Raw genomic sequence first — 25138 nt, forward strand, 5'->3', positions numbered from 1 at the left:
ATCCAGACCCCACACTCCTTCCCGTCTCCGATCACATCCAATCCCCACACCACACCCGTCTCCGATCACATCCAGTCCCCCTACCCCTCTCCATCTGTGATTACCTCCAGTCCCCACACTCCTCTCCGTCTCCGATCACATCCAGTCCCCAGAACCGTCTCCGATCACATCAAGTCCCCACACCCATCTCCGTCTTCGATCACATCCAGTCCCCACACCCCTCCCCGTCTCCGATCACATCCAGTCCCCACAGTCCTCCCCGTCTCTGATCACATCCAGTCCCCACACCCCTCTCCGTCTCCGATCACATCCAGTCCCCACACCCCTCTCCGTCTGTGATCATCTCCAGTCCCCACAACCCTCTCTGTCTCTCATCACATCCAGTCCTCACCCCACTCCCCTTCTGTGATCACATCCAGTTCCCACACCCCTCTCCGTCTGTGATCATATCAGTCCCCCACACTCCTCTCCTCCTGGGATCACATCCAGTCCCCACACCCCTCTCCGCCTGTGATCACATCCAGTCCCCACTCCTACCCGTCTCCGATCACATCCAGTCCCCACACCCCTCCCCGTCTCCGATCACATCCAGTCCCCACACCCCTCCCCGTCTCCGATCACATCCAGTCCCCACACCCCTCTCCGTCTGTGATCACCTGCAGTCCCCACACCCCTCTCCATCTCTTATCACATCCAGTCCTCACACCACTCCCCTTCTGATATCACATCCAGTCCCCACACCCCTCTCCGTCTGTGATCATATCCAGTCCCGAGACGCCTCTCCGCCTGTGATCACATGCAGACCCCACACCCCTCTCTGCCTGTGATCACATGCAGTCCCCACACTCCTCCCCGTCTCTGATCACATCATGTCCCCAATCCGCTCCCCGTCTGTGATCACCTCCAGTCCCCACACCCCTCTCCGTCTCCAATCACATCCAGTCCCCAGAACCGTCTCCGATCACATCCAGTCCCCACACCCCTCTCCGTCTGTGATCACTTCCAGTCCCCACACCCCTCCCCGTGTCCGATCACATCCAGTCCCCACACCCCTCCCCGACTCCGATCACATCCAGTCCCCACTCCCCTCTCCATCTGTGATCACCTCCAGTCCCCACACCCCTCTCCGTCTCTCATCACATCCAGTCCTCACACCACTCCCCATCTGTGATCACATCCAGTCCCCACACCCGTCTGTGATCACATCCAGTCCCCACAACCCTCTCCGCCTGTGATCACATCCAGTCCCCACACTCCTCCCCGTCTCCGATCACAACCAGTCTACACACCCTTCTCCGTCTATCACATCCAGTCCCCACACCCCTCTCCGCCTGTGATCACATCAAGTGCCCACTCCCCTCTCCGCCTGTGATCACATCCAGACCCCACACTGCTTCCCGTCTCCGATCACATCCAGTCCCCACACCACTCACCGTCTCCGATCACATCCAGTCCCCCTACCCCTCTCCATCTGTGATCACCTCCAGTGCCCACACTCCTCTCCGTCTGAGATCACATCAAGTCCCCACACCCCTCTCCGTCTGCTATCAAATCCAGTACTCACACCCCTCCTCTTCTCCGATCACATCCAGTCCCCACACCCCACCCCGTCTCCGATCACCTCCAGTCCCCACACCCCTCCCCCTCTGTGATCACCTCCAGTCCACACACCCCTCCCCGTCGGTCATCAAATCCAGTCCCCACACCCTTCTCCGTCTCGGATCACATCCAGTCCCCACACCCCTCTCCATCTGTGATCATCTCCAGTCCCCACACCCCTCTCCGTCTCTCATCACATCCAGTCCTCACACCACTCCCCATCTGTGATCACATCCAGTCCCGACACCCCTCTCCGTCTGTGATCACATCCAGTCCCCACACTCCTCCCCGTCTCCGATCACATCCAGTCCCCACACCCCTCTCCGTCTCCAATCACATCCAGTCCCCACAACCCTCCCCGTCTCCGATCACATACAGCCCCCACACCCCTCCTCGCCTACGATCACATCCAATCCCCACACCCCTCTCCGCCTCTCATCACATCAAGTCCTCACACCACTCCCCACCTCCAATCACCTCCAGTCCCCACACCCCTCACCGTCTGCGATCACCTCCAGTCCCCACACCCCTCCCCGTCTCTGTTCACATCCAGTCCGCACACCCCTCTCCGTCTCCGATCACATCCTGTCCCCACACCCCTCTCCGTCTGTGATCACATCCAGTCCCCACACTACTCCCCGTCTCTGATCACATCCAGTCCCCACACCCCTCCCCGTCTCCGATCACCTCCAGTCCCCACACCTCTTCGCGTCTCTGATCACCTCCAGTCCCCACAACCCTCCCCGTCTACGATGACATCCAGTCCCCACACCCGTCCCCGTCTGTCATCACATCCAGTCCCAACACCCCTCTCCATCTCCGATCACATCCAGTCCCCACACCCCTCTCCGTCTGTCATCACATCCAGTCCCCATACCAATCTCCGTCTCGGATCACATCCAGTCCCCACACCCTTCTCTGTCTATCACATTCAGTCCCCACACCCCTCTCCGCCTGTGATCACATCCAGTCCCCACACCCCTCTCCGCCTGTGATCACATCCAGACCCCACACTGCTCCCCGTCTCCGATCACATCCAGTCCCCACACCCCTCCCCATCTCAGATCACATCCAGTCCCCCTACCCCTCTCCATCTGTGATCACCTCCAGACCCCACACCCCTCTCCGTCTGTGATCACATCAAGTCCCCACACCCCTCTCCATCTGTGATCACCTCCAGTCCCCACACCCCTCTCAGTCTCTCATCACATCCAGTCCCCACACCCCTCCCCGTCTGTGATCACATCCAATCCCCACACCCCTCTCCGTCTCCGATCACATCCAGTCCCCACACCCCTCTCCGTCTGTGATCATCTCCAGTTCCCACACCCCTCTTCGTCTGTGATCATATCCAGTCCCCACACCCCTCTCCTCCTGGGATCACATCCAGTCCCCACACCCCTCTCCGCCTGTGATCACATCCAGTCCCCACTCCTCCCCGTCTCTGATCACATCCAGTCCCCACACCCCTCCCCGTCTCCGATCACATCCAGTCCCCACACCCCTCCCCGTCTCCGATCACATCAAGTCCCCACACCCCTCTCCATCTGTGATCACCTCCAGTCCCCACACCCCTCTCCGTCTCTCATCACATCCAGTCCCCACACCCCTCCCCGTCTGTGATCACATCCAGTCCCCACACCCCTCTCCGTCTCCGATCACATCCAGTCCCCACACCCCTCCCCGTCTCCGATCACATCCAGTCCCCACAGTCCTCCCCGTCTCTGATCACATCCAGTCCCCACACCCCTCTCCGTCTCCGATCACATCCAGTCCCCACACCCCTCTCCGTCTGTGATCATCTCCAGTCCCCTTAACCCTCTCTGTCTCTCATCACATCCAGTCCTCACCCCAATCCCCTTCTGTGATCACATCCAGTCCCCAGACCCCTCTCCGCCTGTGATCACATCCAGTCCCCACACTCCTCCCCGTCTCCAATCACATCCAGTCCCCACTCCCCTCTCCGTCTCCAATCACATCCAGTCCCCACAACCCTCCCCGTCTCCGATCACATCCAGTCCCCACACCCCTCCTCGCCTCCGATCACATCCAGTCCCCACACCGCTCCCCGTCTGCGATCACCTCCAGTCCCCACACCCCTCTCCGTCTGTGATCACCTCCAGTCCCCACACCCCTCTCTGTCTGTGATCACATCAAGTCCCCACACCCATCTCCGTCTTCGATCACATCCAGTCACCACACCCCTCTCCGTCTCTGATCACATCCAGTCCCCACACTCCTCTCCGTGTCTGATCACATCCAGTACCCACACCCCTCTCCGTCTCTCATCACATCCAGTCCCTGCACCCCTCCCCGTCGATGATCACATCCAGTCCCCACATCCCTCTCCGTCTCCGATCACATCCAGTCCCAACACCCCTCCCCGTCTCCGATCACATCCAGTCCCCACACTCCTCCCCGTCTCCGATCACTTCCAGTCCCCACACCCGTCCCCGACTCCGATCACATCCAGACCCCAAACCCCTCTCCGTCTCTGATCACCTCCAGTCCCTACACCCGTCTGTGATCACCTCCAGTCCCCACACCACGCACCGTCTGTGATCCCCTCCAGTCCTCACACCCCTCCTCGTCTCTCATCACGTCCGGTCCTCTCACCACTCCCCATCTGTGATTACATCCAGTTCCCACACCCCTCTCCATCTCCGATCACATCCAGTCCCCATATCCCTCCCCGTCTCCGATCACATCCAGTCCCCACATCCCACCCCGTCTCCGATCACCTCCAGTCCCCACACCCCTCCCCCTCTGTGATCACCTCCAGTCCCCACACCCCTCTCCGTCGGTCATCAAATCCAGTCCCCACACCCTTCTCACATTCGGATCACATCCAGTCCCCACACCCCTCTCCGTCTCTCATCACATCCAGTCCTCACACCACTCCCCATCTGTGATTACATCCAGTCCCGACACCCCTCTCCGTCTGTGATCACATCCAGTCCCCAGACCCCTCTCCGCCTGTGATCACATCCAGTCCCCACACTCCTCCCCGTCTCCAATCACATCCAGTCCCCACACCCCTCTCCGTCTCCAATCACATCCAGTCCCCACAACCCTCCCCGTCTCCGATCACATCCAGTCCCCACACCCCTCCTCGCCTCCGATCACATCCAAACCCCACACCCCTCTCCGTCTCTCATCACATCAAGTCCTCACACCACTCCCCACCTCCAATCACCTCCAGTCCCCACACCCCTCACCGTCTGCGATCACCTCCAGTCCCCACACCCCTCCCCGTCTCTGTTCACATCCAGTCCGCACACCCCTCTCCGTCTCCGATCACATCCTGTCCCCACACCCCTCTCCGTCTGTGATCACATCCAGTCCCCACACTCCTCCCCGTCTCTGATCACATCCAGTCCCCACACCCCTCCCCGTCTCCGATCACCTCCAGTCCCCACATCTCTTCGCGTCTCTGATCACCTCCAGTCCCCACAACCCTCCCCGTCTCCGATGACATCCAGTCCCCACACCCGTCCCCGTCTGTCATCACATCCAGTCCCCACACCCCTCTCCATCTCTGATCACATCCAGTCCCCACACCCCTCTCCGTCTGTCATCACATCCAGTCCCCACACCACTCTCCGTCTCTAATCACATCCAGTTCCCACACCCTTTCCTTGTCTCAAGTCACCTCCAATCCCCACACCCCTCTCTGTCTGTGATCACCTCCAGTCCCCACACCCCTCTCCGTCTCTGATCACATCCAGTCCCCACACCCCTCCCCATCTCCGATCACATCCAGTCCCCCTACCCCTCTCCATCTGTGATCAACTCCAGACCCCACACCCCTCTCCGTCTGTGATCACATCAAGTCCCCACACCCCTCTCCGCCTGTGATCACATGCAGTCCCCACACTCCTCCCCGTCTCTGATCACATCAAGTCCCCACACCCCTCCCCGTCTGTGATCACCTCCAGTCGCCACACCCCTCTCCGTCTGTGATCACATCAAGTCCCCACACCCATCTCCGTCTTCGATCACATCCAGTCCGCACACCCCTCCCAGTCTCCGATCACATCCAGTCCCCACAGTCCTCGCCGTCTCTGATCACACCCAGTCCCCACACCCCTCTCCGTCTCCGATCACATCCAGTCCCCACACCCCTCTCCGTCTGTGATCATCTCCAGTCCCCACACCCCTCTCTGTCTCTCATTACATCCAGTCCTCACCCCACTCCCCATCTGTGATCACATCCAGTTCCCACACCCCTCTCCGTCTGTGATCATATCCAGTCCCCACACCCCTCTCCTCCTGGGATCACATCCAGTCCCCACACCCCTCTCCGCCTGTGATCACATCCAGTCCTCACACCACTCCCCTTCTGTGATCACATCCAGACCCACACCCCTCTCCGTCTGTGATCATATCCAGTCCCGACACGCCTCTCCGCCTGTGATCACATGTAGTCCCCACACCCCTCTCCGCCTGTGATCACATGCAGTCCCCACACTCCTCCCCGTCTCTGATCACATCCAGTCCCCACACCGCTCCCCGTCTGCGATCACCTCCAGTCCCCACACCCCTCTCCGTCTGTGATCACCTCCAGTCCCCACACCCCTCTCTGTCTGTGATCACATCAAGTCCCCACACCCATCTCCGTCTTCGATCACATCCAGTCACCACACCCCTCTCCGTCTCTGATCACATCCAGTCCCCACACTCCTCTCCGTGTCTGATCACATCCAGTACCCACACCCCTCTCCGTCTCTCATCACATCCAGTCCCTGCACCCCTCCCCGTCGATGATCACATCCAGTCCCCACATCCCTCTCCGTCTCCGATCACATCCAGTCCCCACACCCCTCCCCGTCTCCGATCACATCCAGTCCCCACACTCCTCCCCGTCTCTGATCACATCCAGTGCCCACACCCCTCTCCGTCTCTCATCACATCCGGTCCTCTCACTACTCCCCATCTGTGATTACATCCAGTTCCCACACCCCTCTCCGTCTCCGATCACATCCAGTCCCCATATCCCTCCCCGTCTCCGATCACATCCAGTCCCCACACCCCTCTCCGCCCGTGATCACATCCAGACCCCACACTGCTCCCCGTCTCCGATCACATCCAGTCCCCACACCCCTCCCCGTCTGTGATCACATCAAGTCCCCACACCCCTCTCCATCTGTGATCACCTCCAGTCCCCACACCCCTCTCCGTCTGTGATCACCTCCAGTCCCCACACTCCTCTCCGTCTCTCATCACATCCAGTCCTCACACCACTCCCCATCTGAGATCACATCCAGTCCCCACACCCCTCTCCGTCTCTCATCACATCCAGTCCCCACACCCCTCCCCGTCTGTGATCACATCCAGTCCCCACACCCCTCTCCGCCTCCGATCACATCCAGTCCCCACACCCCTCTCCGTCTGTGATCACCTCCAGTGCCCACACCCCTCTCCGTCTCCGATCACATCCAGTCCCCACACCCTTCTCCGTCTATCACAGCCAGTCCCCACACCCCTCTCCGCCTGTGATCACATCCAGTCCCCACTCCCCTCTCCGCCTGTGATCACATCCAGACCCCACACTCCTTCCCGTCTCCGATCACATCCAATCCCCACACCACACCCGTCTCCGATCACATCCAGTCCCCCTACCCCTCTCCATCTGTGATTACCTCCAGTCCCCACACTCCTCTCCGTCTCCGATCACATCCAGTCCCCAGAACCGTCTCCGATCACATCCAGTCCCCACACCCCTCTCCGTCTGTGATCACCTCCAGTCCCAACACCCCTCCCCGTCTCCGATCACATCCAGTCCCCACACCCCTCCCCGTCTCAGATCACATCCAGTCCCCACACCCCTCTCCGTCTGTGATCACCTCCAGTCCCCACACCCCTCTCCGTCTGTGATCACTTCCAGTCCCCACACCCCTCCTCGTCTCCGATCACCTGCAGTCCCCACACCTCTTTTCGTCTCTGATCACCTCCAGTCCCCACACCCCTGCACGTCTCCGATCACATCCAGTCCCCACACCCCTCCCCGTCTGTCATCACCTCCAGTCCTCACACCCCTCCCCGCCATCGATCACATCCAGTCCTCACACCCCTCCCCGTCTCCGATCACATCCAGTCCCCACACCCCTCTCCGTCTCCGATCACATCCAGTCCCCATATCCCTCCCCGTCTCCGATCACATCCAGTCCCCACACCCCTCTCCGCCTGTGATCACATCCAGTCCCCACACCCCTCCCCGTCTCCGATCACATCCAGTCCCCGCACCACTCCCCGTCTCCGATCACATCCAGTCCCCACACCCTTCTCCGTCTATCAGATCCAGTCCCCACACCCCTCTCCGCCTGTGATCACATCCAGTCCCCACACCCCTCTCCGCCTGTGATCACATCCAGACCCCACACTGCTCACCGTCTCCGATCACATCCAGTCCCCACGCCCCTCCCCGTCTCCGATCACATCCAGTCCCCCTACCCCTCTCTATCTGTGATCACCTCCAGTCCCCACACTCCTCTCCGTCTCTCATCACATCCAGTCCTCACACTACTCCCCATCTGTGATCACATCCAGTCCCCACACCCCTCCCCGTCTGTGATCACATCCAGTCCCCACACCCCTCTCCGTCGCCGATCACGTCCGGTCCCCACACCCCTCCCCGTCTCCGATCACATCCAGTCCCCAGAGTCCTCCCCGTCTCTGATCACATCCAGTCCCCACAGCCCTCTCCGTCTCTCGTCACATCCAGTCCTCACCCCACTCCCCATCTGTGATCACATCCAGTCCCCACACCCTTCCCTGTCTCCGATCACATCCAGTCCCCACACCTCTCCCGGTCTCCGATCACATCCAGTCCCCACACCCCTCTCCATCTATCACTTCCAGTCCTCACACCACTCCCTATCTGTGATCACCTCCAGTCCCCACGCTCCTCCCCATCGCTGATCACATCCAGTCCCCACACCTCTCCCCGTCTCTGATCACATCCAGTCCCCACACCCCTCCCCGTCTCCGATGACATCTGGTCCCCACACCCCTCTTTGTCTGTGATCACATCCAGTCCCCACACCCCTGTCTGTCTGTGTGATCACCTCCAGTCCTCATATCGCTCCTGGCCCTACTCCTCTCCTCATTTCAGAGGGACTGTTTTCACACAGAGAAAGAGTATGTTATCGACATCACTGGAATGGTGACGTGTGGAATTAGCACTGTTCCAGAGTAACGAGGATCATGGGCTTGTCTCATGACGTACCGTGCTGATTTCAGGTGCACTTCGTCCTCCTCCTCATCCACAAATCCGTACTCCGGAAGCTTGCGGTGCCGTGAAGCGAGGAAATTGAACATGTCAAACGTCGACTTCCTAGGAGACGGAAACAGAAGGGATGGATTAAAACAGGGCAGACATTTGTAGAACGTAGTGGGTGATGGAAACCACCTGTCACCTTGTGCAGGGAATCACAGACACAGACCCCGTCCCATCACCATGTAGGGGAAATCACAGACACAGACCCCGTCCTGTCACCGTGTGGGGAAATCTCAGACATAGACCCTAACCCTCACCATGTGGGGTGAGTCACGGACACAGACCCTGTCCCGTCACCGTGTGGGGAAATCACAGCCACAGACCCCGTCCTATCACCGTGTGGGGAAAATCACACAGACCCCGTCCCGTCACCGCGTGGGGGAATCACAGACACAGACTCCGTCCCGTCACCATGTGGGGGAAATCACAGACACAGACCCTATCCTGTCACCGTGTGGGGGATTCACAGACACAGACCCCATCCCACACCGTGTGGTGGAATCATAGACACAGAGCCCGTCCCGTCACCGTGTGGGGGAATCAGAGACAAAAAACCCCGCCTCATCACCATTTGTGGAGGTCACAGACACTGGCCCTGTCCCGGAGTGTTCCCCATACCTGGACCCCACCTCAGCCCTGACGCAGCCGTGAGGGTTGATGGGAAGTTCATCCACGTCTGCGTGCTTGTGGAACCGGAACTTGTACTTGCGGCAGTTCTTCGCCCCGAGTAGTTGCTCCACCAGGAACAGCACAGCATCGTGAGTCAGGCCCAGGCAGCGGAGCCCGCTCATACCTGCAACACAGCGAGGGGCCTGCGGTGAGACGGAGGGCAGTGGGAGGTCGGGAGCAGGGGAGTGTGCCTGTCTGTCTGTCTCTATGTCTTCTCCGTAAGACTCAGCCCATCACAAACTCCCGCTCATACCTGCAACACAGCGAGGGGCCTGCGGTGAGACGGAGGGCAGTGGGAGGTCGGGAGCAGGGGAGTGTGCCTGTCTGTCTGTCTCTATGTCTTCTCCGTAAGACTCAGCCCATCACAAACTCCCGCTCATACCTGCAACACAGCGAGGGGCCTGCGGTGAGACGGAGGGCAGTGGGAGGTCGGGAGCAGGGGAGTGTGCCTGTCTGTCTGTCTCTATGTCTTCTCCGTAAGACTCAGCCCATCACAAACTCCCGCTCATACCTGCAACACAGCGAGGGGCCTGCGGTGAGACGGAGGGCAGTGGGAGGTCGGGAGCGGGGGAGTGTGCCTGCCTGTCTCTATGTCTTCTCCGCAAGACTCAGCCCATCACAAACTCCCACAGATGTCAGGTTGAAAGTTCCTGACTTATTACATCATGGTATTTGAATGTGCAGGAATGCAAGACACTGCAGAAAGTAGTGGACTCAGCATGGTATGTACATCACAAATACATCCCTCTCCACCGTTGATAGCATCTACACGCGGCGCTGCCTCTCGAAGGCAACGTTCACTCTCAAAGATCCCCACTATCCGAGCCATGCCATCTCCTCACAGTGCCCATCAGCCAGAAGGTAATGGAGCCTGAAGTCCCACATCATCAGGCTCAGGAACGGCTACTTCCCTTCAACCGTTTGGTTCTTGAACCAACCGGCACAACCCTAATATCTACCTCATGAAGAGGACACTGTCTCATCAACAGATCACCTATAGCACTACCACAAATTATCCTAACAGTGTTTCTCTAACAATGAACTGTTTTGCAATCTACTTTGTTCACAGTCCTGTAAAATATATATTTGGTGTGTGAACTGTCCCTGTGTGTCTGTGATACTGCTGCATATCTTTCATTGATCATGTACCTCCCTGTACAGCTCAGTCTGGGCATGGACATACTGACAGGGGCAAGGGGGGGGGGGTTGGTGGGGAGGGAGACAGGCCCCTCAGTGAGTAGCGATGAAAGAGGCAGAGCATGACTTGGAAACTGAAAGTATTTTCACTCCCTGCTCATCTGTGGTAAGCCAGATGAGAATCCACAAGACCATAAGACCATAAGACAGAAGCAAAATGAGGCCATTCAGCCTATCGAATCTGCTTCTCCATTCCATCATGGCTGATCTATTTTCTCTCTCATCAACCCCATACTCCTGCCTTCTCCCCATAACCTTCGTCACCCTTATTAATCACAAACTTATCAGCCTCTGCTTTAAATGTACCCAATGACCTGGCCTCCACAGGCACTTGTGGCAATGAATTCCACTGATTCAACACCCTCTGGCTAAAGAAATTCCACCCCATTACTGTTCGAAATGGACGTTCTTCTACTCTGAGGGCGTACCCTCTGGTCCTGGACTCTCCCACTCTTCACACCTTTCAATATTCAACAGGTTTCACTGAGATCTCCCTCATTCCTCTGAACTCCAGCAAGTACAGGCCCAGGGCCACCCAACATTCCTCATACATGAACGCTTTCATTCCCAGAATCTTTCTCGTGAGCCTCTGGACCCTCTCCAATCCCAGTACATCCTGTCTCAGAGAAGGGCCAAACTGGTGACATACTCCAACTGCGGTCTGACCAATGCCTTATGAAGCCTCCGCATTACATCATTGCTTTTATGTCTAGTCCTCTCGAAACTAATGCTAACGTTGCATTCAATGTGCGAGAGATTGCGGCGTGTGGGTGTGCAAGTCAGCCTGTGCTGTGAGCCTGAGGGTTAACAGTTATAGGCTGCTGCAAAGAACAGGAACAGTGAAGGCGTTCACCCACCTGCAAAGGAGACATGCTTGAGACGGGCACTGGCGCGAGCTTCCAAAACCTTATCCACCACAGCTTTCCACGCCACTGCATGGGAAGACAGGGAGGAAGTCATTGGGGTGGGGTGCAGGTTGGAGAATGTTGCGGGGAGGCACATGAACACGTGCAGACACAAACACAAGGTGCACAGATACACATACACACACACAGAGCATGCACAAGGAGATAGGAACACACACACACACGTGTCAAACACGATACAGGCACATACAGGGGGTTGCACAGATACAGCACACACAGTAGTGTACAAGCACGCGTATACACACACAGATAGACACATACAAACATATACACACACACACGGAAAGTGAGAAGTGGCAATGAGTATCAAGGACAGCATCAAAAATAAAGGAGCACAAAACAGGAAATCAGACACATAAAAAAGCATAAAGCATGGAAAAGGGGTTGAAGAAGGATTGGGAATGAGGATGGACAGGATTTCATGGACGGTGAACAGAAAGGGACAATAGAAGTGGTAAGAACGTTTCAGTCACATTTTTCCCAAAAGCAAGTGAGGCAAGAAGCCATTTCTAGGCACCACCCCTCCTGTGGCATTTGCTCCCTCTCTCTTCACTGCCCCTCCCGCAGCATGCACCCCCTTCTCGCCAACCATCCCACAGTGACCCCACAGGCAGACATCCACTCACCATCGATGCTGTCAGCTGAGACCGCAAACCCGTCGTCACTGGTGATCTCAAACCGCAAGTGTGGCCCGTGTCTCCGCTGTGGCTCTGTCTCCTGCCAGTTCTCCTTGTCCTTCTCCTCTTCTTCCTCCTCTTCCTCGTCCTCATCCTCCTCGTCTTCCTCGTCCTCCTCCTCGTCTTCCTCCTCTTCCTCCTTATGGCAATAGGAGGGCAGGTATTCCTCGTCCGAGCTCAACTCAGTGGCTGGGAAGAGGACGATGGGGTGAGGGGAGTAGTGTGGAGGCTGGAGGGTTCACAGAAACGAGCAGGGGAGTAGAGGCTGGAGGGGGTCAGAGGTGGGGAGAGATGCCAAGGGGGATTACAGAGGTAGGCAGGGGTATCGGGGCCTGAAGGGGTCACAGAGACTGGGAGGGATGCAGGGGTTGGAAGGGTTTCACAGAGATGGGAGAGGAGTGTAGAGGCTGGAGTGGTTCACCGACCGGGAGGGGCGTTGAGTCACAGAAATTGGAGACTGGAAACGTAGGGGCAAGAGGGGGTCACGGAGACAGGAGAGTGCCTGTTGGGGGGGGGGGGGGAGAGAGGCGGTTCACAGAGACAGGGAGGGGTGGCCCTGCTGACATGCAGATATTTAACCTCACCCCCCCAACCTGTGCTCCTACTAGGCTGACCTGTGTTGCGACGCCAGCCCCTGGGTGGGCTGCGGCGGTTGCCAAGGCGAGCAGTGGCGTCCTGCATCGGTAAGATATCTCGCAGCGGTGCTGCCGGCTCCTGGCTCTGCTGTAACCTGGGGCAGGGAGACGGAGTGAGTGCACTGCAGGACTCCATAGTCACACACACACTGACCCTCACCGAGGGACCAGTCACCCACATAAACACAGACCCTCAGTATTGAGAGGTCTAACACACACACACACACTGACCCTCACTGGGGGACCAGTCACCTACATGAACACAGACCCTCAGTATTGAGAGGTCTAACACACACACTGACCCTCACCGGGGGACCAGTCACCCACATAAACACAGACCCCCAGTACTGATAGGTCTAACACACACACTGACTTTCACTGGGGGACCAGTCACCTACATGGACACAGACCCTCAGTATTGAGAGGTGTAACACACACACTGACCCTCACCGGGGGACCAGTCACCCACATAAACACAGACCCTCAGTATTGACAGGTCTAACACACACACTGACCCTCACTGGGGGACCAGTCACCTACATGAACACAGACCCTCAGTATTAAGAGGTCTAACACACACACTGACCCTCACCAGGGGACCAGTCACCTACATGAACACAGATCTTCAGTACTGATAGGTCTAACACACACACTGACTCTCACTGGGGGACCAGTCACCCACATAAACACAGACCCTCAGTATTGACAGGTCGAACACACACACTGACCCTCACTGGGGGACCAGTCACCTACATGAACACAGACCCTCAGTATTAAGAGGTCTAACACACACACTGACCCTCACCAGGGGACCAGTCACCTACATGAACACAGATCTTCAGTACTGATAGGTCTAACACACACACTGACTCTCACTGGGGGACCAGTCACCCACATAAACACAGACCCTCAGTATTGACAGGTCGAACACACACACTGACCCTCACTGGGGGACCAGTCACCTACATGAACACAGACCCTCAGGGTCTAACACACATAGACCCTCACTGGGGGACCAGTCACCCACATAAACACAGACCCTCAGTATTGAGAGGTCTAACACACACACTGACCCTCACTGGGGGACCAGTCACCTACATGAACACAGACCCTCAGGGTCTAACACACACACTGACCCTCACTGGGGGACCAGTCACCCACATAAACACAGACCCTCAGTATTGACAGGTCTAACACACACACTGACCCTCACTGGGGGACCAGTCACCCACATAAACACAGACCCTCAGTATTGACAGGTCTAACACACACACACACTGACCCTCACCGTGGGACCAGTCACCCACATAAACACAGACCCTCAGGGTCTAACACACACACTGACCCTCACTGGGGGACCAGTCACCTACATAAACACAGACCCTCAGGGTCTAACACACACACTGACCCTCACCGGGGGACCAGTCACCTACATGAACACAGACCCTCAGGGTCTAATACACACACTGACCCTCACCGGGGGACCAGTCACCTACATGAACACAACCCTCAGTATTGACAGGTCTAACACACACACTGACCCTCACCGGGGGACCAGTCACCCACATAAACACAGACCCTCAGTATTGACAGATCTAACACACACACTGACCCTCACCGTGGGACCAGTCACCCACATGAACACAGACCCTCAGTATTGAGAGGTATAACACACACACTGACCCTCACCGGGGGACCAGTCACCTACATGAACACAGACCCTCAGGGTCTAACACACACACTGACCCTCACCGGGGAACCAGTCACCCACATAAACACAGACCCTCAGTATTGACAGGTCTAACACACACACTGACCCTCACCGGGGGACCAGTCACCTACATGAACACAGACCCTCAGTATTGATAGGTCTAACACACACACTGGGGTCAGGTCTTAAGGCTGATTTATACTTCTGCGTCAACTTGACGTCATAAGTATGGCGTCGCCGCGAACCCTACGCTGTACTCTATGCGGATCCCTATGCCGTAGCCTGACATGCACCTCTCCCAAAATGTAACTACGTGTCGCGGCAACGCAGACCACAACAACTGTGATTGGTCTGCTTGGTAGCATCGCATTTCCTCCTACGCTGCAATAGCTTCCCATTGGGCGACTGAAGGGCAGGGAAGGAACTCTGGCTGCAATGCTTTCCATAAAGCTTTACAGACCTCTGAAATTATGGAGTACACATTTTGCTTTTACGAGAAAAGACGCTCCCTTTAAACTTGTTTACCCCGAGAAAGACTACAATGACGATGAAACCTCGCACGGGCAGTTGTGTGCGCATGTGCGTCATGCCCAAATTGCAGAGCGACGCAGACACACCAATGCACAGGTATAAATGCTCACAACGCACATAGGCCACTTGCGTAGGTTGCGGCGTCGTGTTGACGCACAAGTATAAAACAGCCTTTAGACATGCACACTCAGCCAGCCCACCTGGGGGTGCGTAACGCTGGCTGTGACAGAGAAGCCCCCTCGATTGGACACCTCCCCCCCCTGACACTCCCTACCCCCAATGCTGGCTCACAGCAGCCACAGCGTACTGTGAGTAGAGAATGCACTGCAGTTACCTGTCCGACAGACCCGCTCCACTCTCTCACCTCTCCTATCCCCTACACCCCTCCCAATCTCACTAACTCTCACTGGCCATCCTACCCTATCACTGCAACTCTCACCAGCCCATGGCACACCCTTTCCACCTTCTCCCGTCCCTTATGCCCCTCCCCATTTCTGTAGCTCTCACCGGCCCACAGCAGCCCCGCTTCCATTCCCTATACCCCTTCCCAGCTCTGTATCTCCCTCTCGTCCACAGCGGACCCTCTCCACGCTCTCTCCTCTCTTCTCTCCATCTCTTCAACGCTCACCGGTTCACACTGGCTTCAGCGTAATTGTCTAGAGAACACACTGCAGTTACTCGCCCAGGCTAGTCCGACAGCCCTTCCCTCTGCCCATAACAATGGGGGTAGCATGGAGATACCATCATCCAAGGCTCCTCCTGCTCTTGAACCCGGTTCTCATCATAACACCAAGTCTAAATCCTGGAACGTTTCTCTGAAGTGCAGTAAGTCAAGGAGTGACCTTAGGGAGATTTATAAATTCATAAGAGGAATAGATAAAGGTGGACAGTCATGAAGCGGAGGAAAGATTCACCAGGATGACACTGGGACTGGAGGGACTAGGTCATAACGATGGTCAGTCTTTTTCCCAGGATAGGACAGTGTAAAACTTGAAGGAAAAGTCTTAAGGTGAAAAAGGGGAAGAATTAAACGGGAGCTAAGGGGCAACTTTTTCCACCCAATCGGTGGTAGGCATATGCAATGATATCCCAGAGAAATACCCATCCCCAATATCCTCTTTTTCCCTCTCCCATCGGGCAGAAAATGCATAAGATCCAAAGCACGTACCACCAGGCTCAGGGACAGTTTCAGCAATGGGTACTAGCTGCCCTGACGTCGAGGACATGTTCAAAAGGCGATGCCTCAAAGAGGCAGCAACTGCCAGTGAGGACCCCTATCACCCAAAACATGCCCTCTTCTTATTCAAATCATCACAGAGGAAGTAAAGGAGCCCAAAGACACACATTCAACATTTCAGGAGCTGTTTCTTCCCCTCTGCCAACAGACTTCTGAATGGATAATGAACCTATGCTCACTACCTCACTAATTTTTCCCTGTCTTTTTGCACTACTTATTTAATGTTTTATAAGTTTGTAATTTATAATTTATTGTATTGCAGTGTACTGCTGCCACAAAACAACAAATTTCACGACATAAGACAGTGATATTAAACCTCATTCTCTGAGCTTCTACCCCACTACCTTCAGACTCTTGCACAATAAGACAGACACTCAGCCTCACAACCTATCTTGTTATGATCTTACCTTTAATTATTTACCTGCACTGCACTTTCTCTGTAGCTGCTACACTTTACTGTTATTGTTTTACCTTGTTCTACCTCAATGTACTGTGTAACGATCTGATCTGTATGAACAGTATGCAAGACAGACTTTTCACTAAATCTTGGTAGATACGACTATAATAAACCACTAAGTACAGTGTTTCAAAGACATTTGTACAGGTAATGGATAGGAAAGATTAAGGCTGGCAACATGCCCATCATGGACCAGCTGGACAGAAGGGACTGTTTTAGTGCTGTTGTCAGATGACCAGTGTCATCCAGGGAGGGAGGGAGGGAGAGGGCTCACGCCTCCCACCACCCCAAGTTTAGGCACTTGTGCCTGACAGGAAAGGCCATTTGAAAAAAACCAAATATACGCACATAGAGTTTCCGGTGTGCAAATCCTCCGCGCGATCCAGGTCCAAAGTGGCTTTGATGGTTGGTGTTTTGATTCGCACGCGGATGTTTCTGTGGGGGCAAGAACAGGTTTGCGATTGCTGGTCTGTGCGTTCTCGCAAGCACTGACTGGCAGAGTGCTGCTCAATCCCCCGTGCACGTGCACACACACATCTGTTCCTTCCCCTCACCGTTCACACACACACACACGTTTGAGGTACGTACTCCCCTGAACGTGGCGACACAGGCAGATGGGGCGGTGAAGGAGGCATCTGACATGCTTGCCTTCATCAGTCAGAGTACTAAGTATAGGAGTTGGGACGTTATGTTGTACAAGAAGGTTGGTGAGGCCACACTTGGATCATTGATGTCATTTAGCCCTTTATCTCTTTCACCTATCCCCTCCCAGCTTCATGACCCTCCGCCACCCACTTACCAGCTAGCCTGTACTCCTCCCTCTCCCCCCACCTTCTTATTCTGGGTCGTGCCCCTCCCCTTCCAGTCCTGATCAAAAGTCGCAGCTCAAAAAGTAGACTGTTTATTCCTTCATTGATGCTGCCATCACATCATATAGAGATAGGGTAACTAATGAGACAGTACTCCAAAGTGCCCATACAAAAAGATCTTTAATGAGAACATTAAATGAGAGGAAACAAATTCCTGGGCCATATCATCAGAAAGGGAGAAATACATTACAAGGCCGTATGCCTGGGAAACGCAGAAGAAGAAGGCAAAGAAGAAAGTAGATGGACACTGTGAAAGAACTAACAGATCTAAGTGTGTGACATATCATTGACGCTACGAGGGATCGTTTGATGTGGAAAGCCATGACCGCCCAAGCGTGTAACGTGCAAGGCACATGAAGGAGGAGAAGATGCTGCCTGACTTGCTGAGTTCCTCCAGCATTTTGTGCGTCTTTCTCAACATTTACAGTACCTTCAAAAATCTCTTGTTTTTGGAGCATGGTGTTCAGTTTTGGCCAGTAAGCTGGAAAGATTGCAGAGGGAGATTTACAAGGTTGTTGCAGGACTCGAGTGACTGAGTTATGGAGAGAGATTGAGCAGGTTGGGACTTTATTCACTGTTGCAATGGAGACTGAAGGGTGATCTTCTAGAGATACATCAAATTATAAGGGGCATAGATCGGGTGAATGCGCACAGTCTTTCCCCTAGGGTTGGAGATTCAAAAACTAGAAGACACAGACCCTTAAGAGGGGAGATATTTAACAGGAACTTGAGGGGCTAATTTTTCTCCCACAGGGTTGTCCAAATATCGAGTGATCGACCAGAGGAAGTGGTTGACTGTTTTCCATGAGGCATGCCCCTCACAGTGCCTACCCCACACACAGACACACACAACACACCGAGCGCAGGAACTCACCCCAGAGAGGCGGGGGCTGATGGTCTGGGAGCCTGCTCGGGGGTGGTTCCAGCTGAGGTTGGACAGGGGTGGGAGATCTTCTGCTTCTTGCAAAGGCCCCTGTCTGGAGGAGGCAGGATGTGCTTGAGGGGTCCGGCAGGGTGCTGCTGGTGTTGCTGCTGCAGAAGGAGGGAGGGCTGGCAGACGGGCAGGGGAGAGCCCCCTGGGGGTGGGGGGTGGCTCAGCAAGGGCAGGGTCCCTGGGCCGACAGGGACCACATTGAGGAGAGGGGGTGCCAGAGCCAGGGAAGGGAGTTCGGGGCCCAGCAAAGCCAGCGGCCCGTGAGGGGCCACCAGCAGGGTTCCATAGCCTGGCTGGGGTTGCGGGTGAGGTGAGGGGGCAGGGGGGACGTGGTTGAGGTATAGCACCTCCGGCTTAGGCAGCTGGAGGAGGGGAAGCTGCAGGCCAGAGGAGAGGAAGGAAGGCGGGAGAACCTTGGGTGCTACCGGCTTCAGCTGGGACCCAGAGAGGAGGGGTGAAGAGGAGGAGGGTGGGGGTCGAGACTCAGCCTTGGGGCCCCGCGGAAGCGAAGAGGGGACAACGGCAGCCGGCTCCCGTCCAGCAACCTCGCCCACTTCGAGACCATGCCCTCCTGACAGGAAGAGTCCTTCGCCGGAAACAGAGACAGTAATGGAAGGGGAGGAGGAGGGACTGGCCGCCTGCGGGGCGCAGACTCGCTGGACTTGTGGGGGCTCAGGAAAGGGGGGCTCCTCTTCAGGGTCCGGTGGGGCTGTCCCACCCTGGGGCAGCAGCGGGATCTCCTTGCAGGGGCCCAGGGACCCTAGCTGGTGGGGGGCAGGTGAGTCAGAGGGATGGGAGGCAGGAGGTGGAAGTGGGGGCGGAGGCGGAGGAGGAGGTGGAGGTGGAGGTGGAGGGGGGAGGACAGATGTATTCTTGAGGACAAAGTCCATGATCTCAGAGGGGAGGATATTGCCCAGCTCATCCTCCACCTCCCCTTTCCCTGGCGATGGGAGGGGAGCGGCTGGAGAGGCCTGCGGAGGCTGGCTACTCCCTCCCTCCCCTGCTCCCTCCTCCGTCTCTTCTTCCTCCGGCGCCGCCTCCTGCTCTTCGGGGGCACCCCTGGTAGATGGAGTGGGAGGCTCGCGGTCAGCTGAGTCGTCCGTGCCATCGAGCTGGTCAATGCGAGGAACATCGCCGTCCAGTGTGAAGCAATCCGATGCCAGCTGTTCCATCACCTCCTCGGTAACCACCGTCCGGGCAAAGTTGTAGTAGCGGTCCAGATCATCGCTGGAGCTGTTGACCTCATCATCCTCGTCCTCCTCATCCTCTACCTCCTCCTCGGCCTCCGGTGGACCCCGCTTGCCCTCCCCCACGCCACGGCGCAGCAGAGAGGGGTGGTGGTGGTGGTGGTCGGAGAAGGGCTCCTCCAGCTCCTGCTCGCCCTTAGCCAGCGCCGAAACAAGGTCCTCCTCATCGATGCCAAAGGGGGGCTCCTCATCCTCCAGCAGGGAAGAGGGCGGAGTGTCATCGTCTTCGTCCATCTCTTCCTCCTCCACATCCCTGTCCCGTGTCAGCTGGGAGGCCAGGAGTTCCACGGCAGAGAGAGCACAGGGGGAGAAATTTGGGGCTGGGGTCTCCATGACCGTGAGCTCGCCAGCGAGCCGGTGGTCAGGGCCGCGGAGTACCGAGTTCCTTTCCATTTCCTCTTCCTCCTCCTCTTCTCCTTCCCCCCGCCTCTCCAGTCCATTGCTCTGCGGGAGGAGGGAGGAGTCTGTAGAAGGGGACAGAGGCCGGTGGTTGCCTCCTCCCACCGCGGCTGAGGGGGAGGCAGTGATCCCCCGCCTCTCCATCAGTCCATTGCCTGTCCCATCTCGGCGGCGAAGGAATGAGGGGGCTTCCTTGGTGGCCCTGAAGGACAACAAGGAGGAAGAAGGAGGGGGAACGGTGGCTCTGGGAGGAGATGTGGCTTTGCTGCGAGATGGAGGATGGTGGGAGGCCAGGTTGTGTCTTCGGGGCACCAGCGAGCGGCGGCTTGGCGAGACAGTGGGGTCGCTGACTGTCAGGATGTGGTGGGAGACAGACACTGGGCTTCCTGCAAGACACAAAATTCAAAGTAAATTTATTATTAAAGTACATGTCTATCACCATGCACTACCTCAAGATTCATTTCCTTGCAAACATTTACGGAAAAAAATAAGAAATTTTACAATACATAAATGAATACTGACAAAAAACATTTGCAAAAGATGACAAACTGCACAAATAAACAATAATCCTGAGAATGCAAACTGTAAAGAGTCCTAGAAAGTGAGTCTGCAGGTCATAAAATCAGTTCAGATTAGTGGAGAGTGAAGGTATTGATGCTGGTTCCGAAAATTGATGGTTATAAAGTATAATCATTCCTGAACCTGTAGGTCTGGGACCCAAGATCTTTGATGATGGATGCTGCTTTCTCATTGTAGTGCTGCATGTAGATGTGCTCAGTAGTGGGGAGGCTTTGCTTGTGATGGACTGGGCTGTATTCACCACTTTCTGTAGCCTGTTCAGTTCACCATCACTGGTGATCTATACCAGGCTGTGATGCACCTGGTTAGGATACTCTCCACTGTGCATCTAGAGAAGTCTGTCAAAGTTTTGGGTGACATGCTGAATCTATGCTAACTTCTAAGAAAGTAGAGTAGCTCGTGTCTTCTCTGTAATGATATTTATGTGCTTGTCCCAGAACAGATCCTGTAAGTTAACGCAATATGAAAAGGACATAAGAAATGGAAGCCAAATCAGGCCATTCAGCACATCAAGTCTTACCATAAGAAACAGGAACAGAATTAGGCGAATTGGCCCATCAAGACTGCTCCGCCACTTCATCATGGCTGACCCGTTTCTCCCTCAACCTTATTCTTCTACTTTCTCCCTGTAATCTTCCACACACTGCCAAATCAAGAACCTATCCATCTCCACTTTAAATTCACCCAGTGACCTGACCTCTGTAGATGCATGTGGCAATGAATTCCACAGATTTACCACCCTTTGGCTAAAGAAACTCCTCCTTGCCTCTGTTCTAAAGGGACATCATTCACGCCCTCTGGTCCTAGACTCCCCCACCATAGGAAACCTACTCTCCGCATCCACTGTCTAGGCCTTTCTACATTCAATATGTTTCAATGAGGTCATCCCTCCGAAGAGCCATCTATCGCTCTTCATCCAATAAGCCTTTCATTCATGGAATCATTCTTGTAACCCTCCTCTGAACCCGCCCCAATATCAGCACATCCTTTCTTAAATGAGAGGCTAAAACTGCTCACAATACCTCAAGTGAGGCCACAACAGTGCCTTCTAAAGCATCAGCATTACATCCTTACTTTTATATCCTAGTCCTCTCAAAACGAATGCTGACATTACAATTGCTTGCCTCACCATCAGCTCAATCTGCAAATTCCCTTTTAGGGAATGCTGCATGAGGACTCCAAGGTCCCTTTGCACCTCGGATTTTTGAATTTTCTCCCTGTTTAGAAAATAACCTTTGCTTTTATTCCTTCAAGTGCATGACCATACACTTCACTGTATTCCTTTTGCCACTTCTTTGCCCATTCTCTTAAACCTTATGCAGCCTCCCTGCTCACACACAATGTGCACCCTCATCTATCTTTGTACAGCCTGCAAACCTGGCCACAAAGTCATCAATTCTGTCATCTAAATCACTGACATACAACATAAAAAGTGGTCCCAACACTGGCCCCTGCAGAACACTACTAGTCACATGCAGCCAATCAAAAAAGACTCTCTTTATTCCCACTCTTTTCCTCCTGCAGATCAGCCACTGCTCCATCTATGCTAGTATCTTTCCTGTACTTACCTTGCAGCATCTTCTCAAAGGCCAGAAAATCCAAGTTAACAACATCTACCGATTTTCCTTTGTCCATCCTGCTTGTTATTTCCTTAAAGAATTCTAACAGATTTGTTGGCAACCATGCTGACTTTGGCCTATTTTATCATATGCCTCCACATATTAGAGAGCTTAAGGTAAAGGAACCCTTAGGAGGCAGAGATAATAATATGATAAGACTTCACCCTGCAATTTGAGAGGGAGAAGCTGGAGTCAGATGGATCAGTATTACAGAATTACAAAGGCATGAAGAGGAGCTAGTTGAAATTGACTGGAAGGGGATACGAAAAGGGATGACGTCAGAACAGCAACGGCTGCAGCTTCTGGGAGCATTTTGGAAGACGCAGGATAGATACATCCTAAAGCAGAACTATTCTAAAGGAAGGATGACGCAATGGTGGCTGACAAGCAAAATCAAAGCCAACATAAAAGCAAAAGAGAGGGCATAACAGAGCAGAATAGATGGGAAGTTAGAGGATTGGAAGCTCTTAAAAACCAACAGAAAGCAACTAAAAAAGGCATGGGGCAGGGGAGATGGAACATGACGGTAAGCTAGCCAACCACATCACGTCAAAGAGGATACCAGAAGTTTTTTTTTTTCCCCCAGATATGCATGCATAAAGAGCAAAAGAGAGGAGAGTAACTACTGAATCACAGAAAAATGACACTGGAGAGGTGGTAATGGGGTGGGGGGGGGGGTAGAAATGGCAGGCAAACTAAATAAAGACTGATGCAAAATATTTACTGTGGAAGACACTAGCAGTATGCTGGAAGTTCGAGAATGTCGGGGGCAGAAGTGAATGCAGTTACTATTACTAGGGAGAAGGCGTGTGGGAAGCTGAAAGATCTGAAGATAGTTAAGTCACCTGGACCACATGGACCACTCCCCAGGGTTCTAACAGAAGTAGCTGAAGAGATTGTGGAGGCATCAGTAATGATCTTTCAAGATTGACTTGATTCCGGAATGGTTCCAGAGGACTGAAGAATCTGCAAGTGTCACTCCATTCATCAAGAAGGGAGAAAGGCAGAAGAAAGGAAATTATAGGACAGAGGGATAAAGACCATGGATTGAATGTGGACAAGGGGATTCGTACGCTGGACCCATTGCTCAGAGCAGTAGTCACTTACCAGGACAGGGCAAGGGCCGGGAACTTCCTGAGGACCAGCGGCTGCTGGGACCATAACTTGGCACCTTGATGCGACTGCAAGACTGGGCACGGGGAGGGGGCAAGGGTCTGGCGTTCTGCCCGGGGTGGGGGAGCTCCAATGAACTCTTCACAGTTGCTTCTGTCACCTCGACAGTATCTGGCAGGGAGGGGAGGAGGGTAAAAAATAGAAAGATTAGAGCGGAAGGCCCCCCAACGTCATGAAACGCAGAACAACACCCAAGGGATTCCACGCGCATCATATCGTTTGGGAGTGGGGGAAGGAGGAGAAAGAGACTGGTGCACAGCAAGATCCCATAAACATTGACTTGGTGATCCACGGCATGGAAACCGATCGATCCATCTAAGATTCCCATCCAAGCCACACAGCCCATATCCCTGTAAACCTTTCATGTGCATGAACCTGTTCAACTGCCTTTTATGTCTCTTCATGTTCCCATAAGACATTAGAGCAGAATGCGACCACTCAGCCCATCGAGTCTGCTCTGCCATTTCATCATGCACCTGCCCTCTCACCATATCCCTTGATGCCCAACAAATTAGGAATCTACAACTTCCGCTTTGAATATACCCACGGACTTGGGTCTCCACCGCAGTCTGCGGCAGATCATTCAACAGATTCACTACACTCTGCTAAAAAAAAATTCCTCCTTACTTCTGTTCTAAAAGGTTGCCCTCAATTTTGAGGCAGTGTCCTCTAGTTCTGGATACCCCCACCAGAGGAATTATCCTCTCCACATCCACCTTAACCAGTCTTTTCAACATTTGGTAGGGTTCAATGTGTTCCCCACACATTCTTCTAAATTCTAGGGAGTACAGGCTGAAAGCTGCCAAATGCTCATGTGTTAACCCCTTCATTCAAGGAATCATCCTTGTGAACCTCCTCTGGACACTCTCCAATGACAATACATCCTTTCTGAAACTAAGGGGCCCAAAACTAGTCAAATGCAGCTTGACTAGTGTCTTATAAAGCTTCAACATTACTTCCTTGTTTTCATAATCTATTCCCCTTGAAATAAATGCCAACGTTGCATTTGCCTTCTTTACGACACTCAACCTGTAAATTAACCTTCTTGGAGTCTTGCATGATGACTCCTAATCCCTCTGTACCTCTGATGTTTGAATTTTCTCTCTATTTACATAATAGTCTGCACTATTGTTCCTTTTACCAAAATGTATTATCATATGTTTCCCTACACTGTATTTCATTTGCTATTTTTTTTTACCCATTCTTCCAATTTAAGTCCTGATGCAATCGCGTTACTTCTTCAGCACTACCTATCCCTCGACCTATCTTCGTATCATTCGCAAACTTTGCCACAAAGCTTTCAATTCCACTATCTAAATCAATATCAAACAATGAGAAAAGTAACAGTTTCTATACTGACCCCTGAGGAACACCACTAGCCACTGGCAGCCAAAAGGCCC

The 25138-nt window shown here is 54.3% G+C and overlaps 1 protein-coding gene across 1 annotated transcript in view; it reads right to left on the minus strand.

The window, feature by feature from the left end:
- Positions 1-8705: 8705 nt before the first annotated feature.
- The window catches only part of LOC140192673 (histone-lysine N-methyltransferase 2B-like), a gene marked incomplete at its 5' end in the record, with an annotated part of 40890 nt that continues 24457 nt past the window's right edge, over positions 8706-25138 (minus strand). Inside the window, 8 exons of the mRNA XM_072250192.1 lie at positions 8706-8935; positions 9497-9671; positions 11602-11676; positions 12297-12536; positions 12962-13077; positions 17267-17353; positions 18662-20753; positions 23673-23849. Of these exons, the coding sequence (XP_072106293.1) occupies positions 8725-8935; positions 9497-9671; positions 11602-11676; positions 12297-12536; positions 12962-13077; positions 17267-17353; positions 18662-20753; positions 23673-23849 (3173 nt within the window). The remainder of the gene's footprint in view (positions 8936-9496; positions 9672-11601; positions 11677-12296; positions 12537-12961; positions 13078-17266; positions 17354-18661; positions 20754-23672; positions 23850-25138) is intronic.

The sequence above is a fragment of the Mobula birostris genome, unplaced genomic scaffold (genome assembly GCF_030028105.1).
Source record: "Mobula birostris isolate sMobBir1 unplaced genomic scaffold, sMobBir1.hap1 scaffold_2098, whole genome shotgun sequence".
NCBI classification, from domain to species: Eukaryota; Metazoa; Chordata; class Chondrichthyes; order Myliobatiformes; family Myliobatidae; genus Mobula; species Mobula birostris.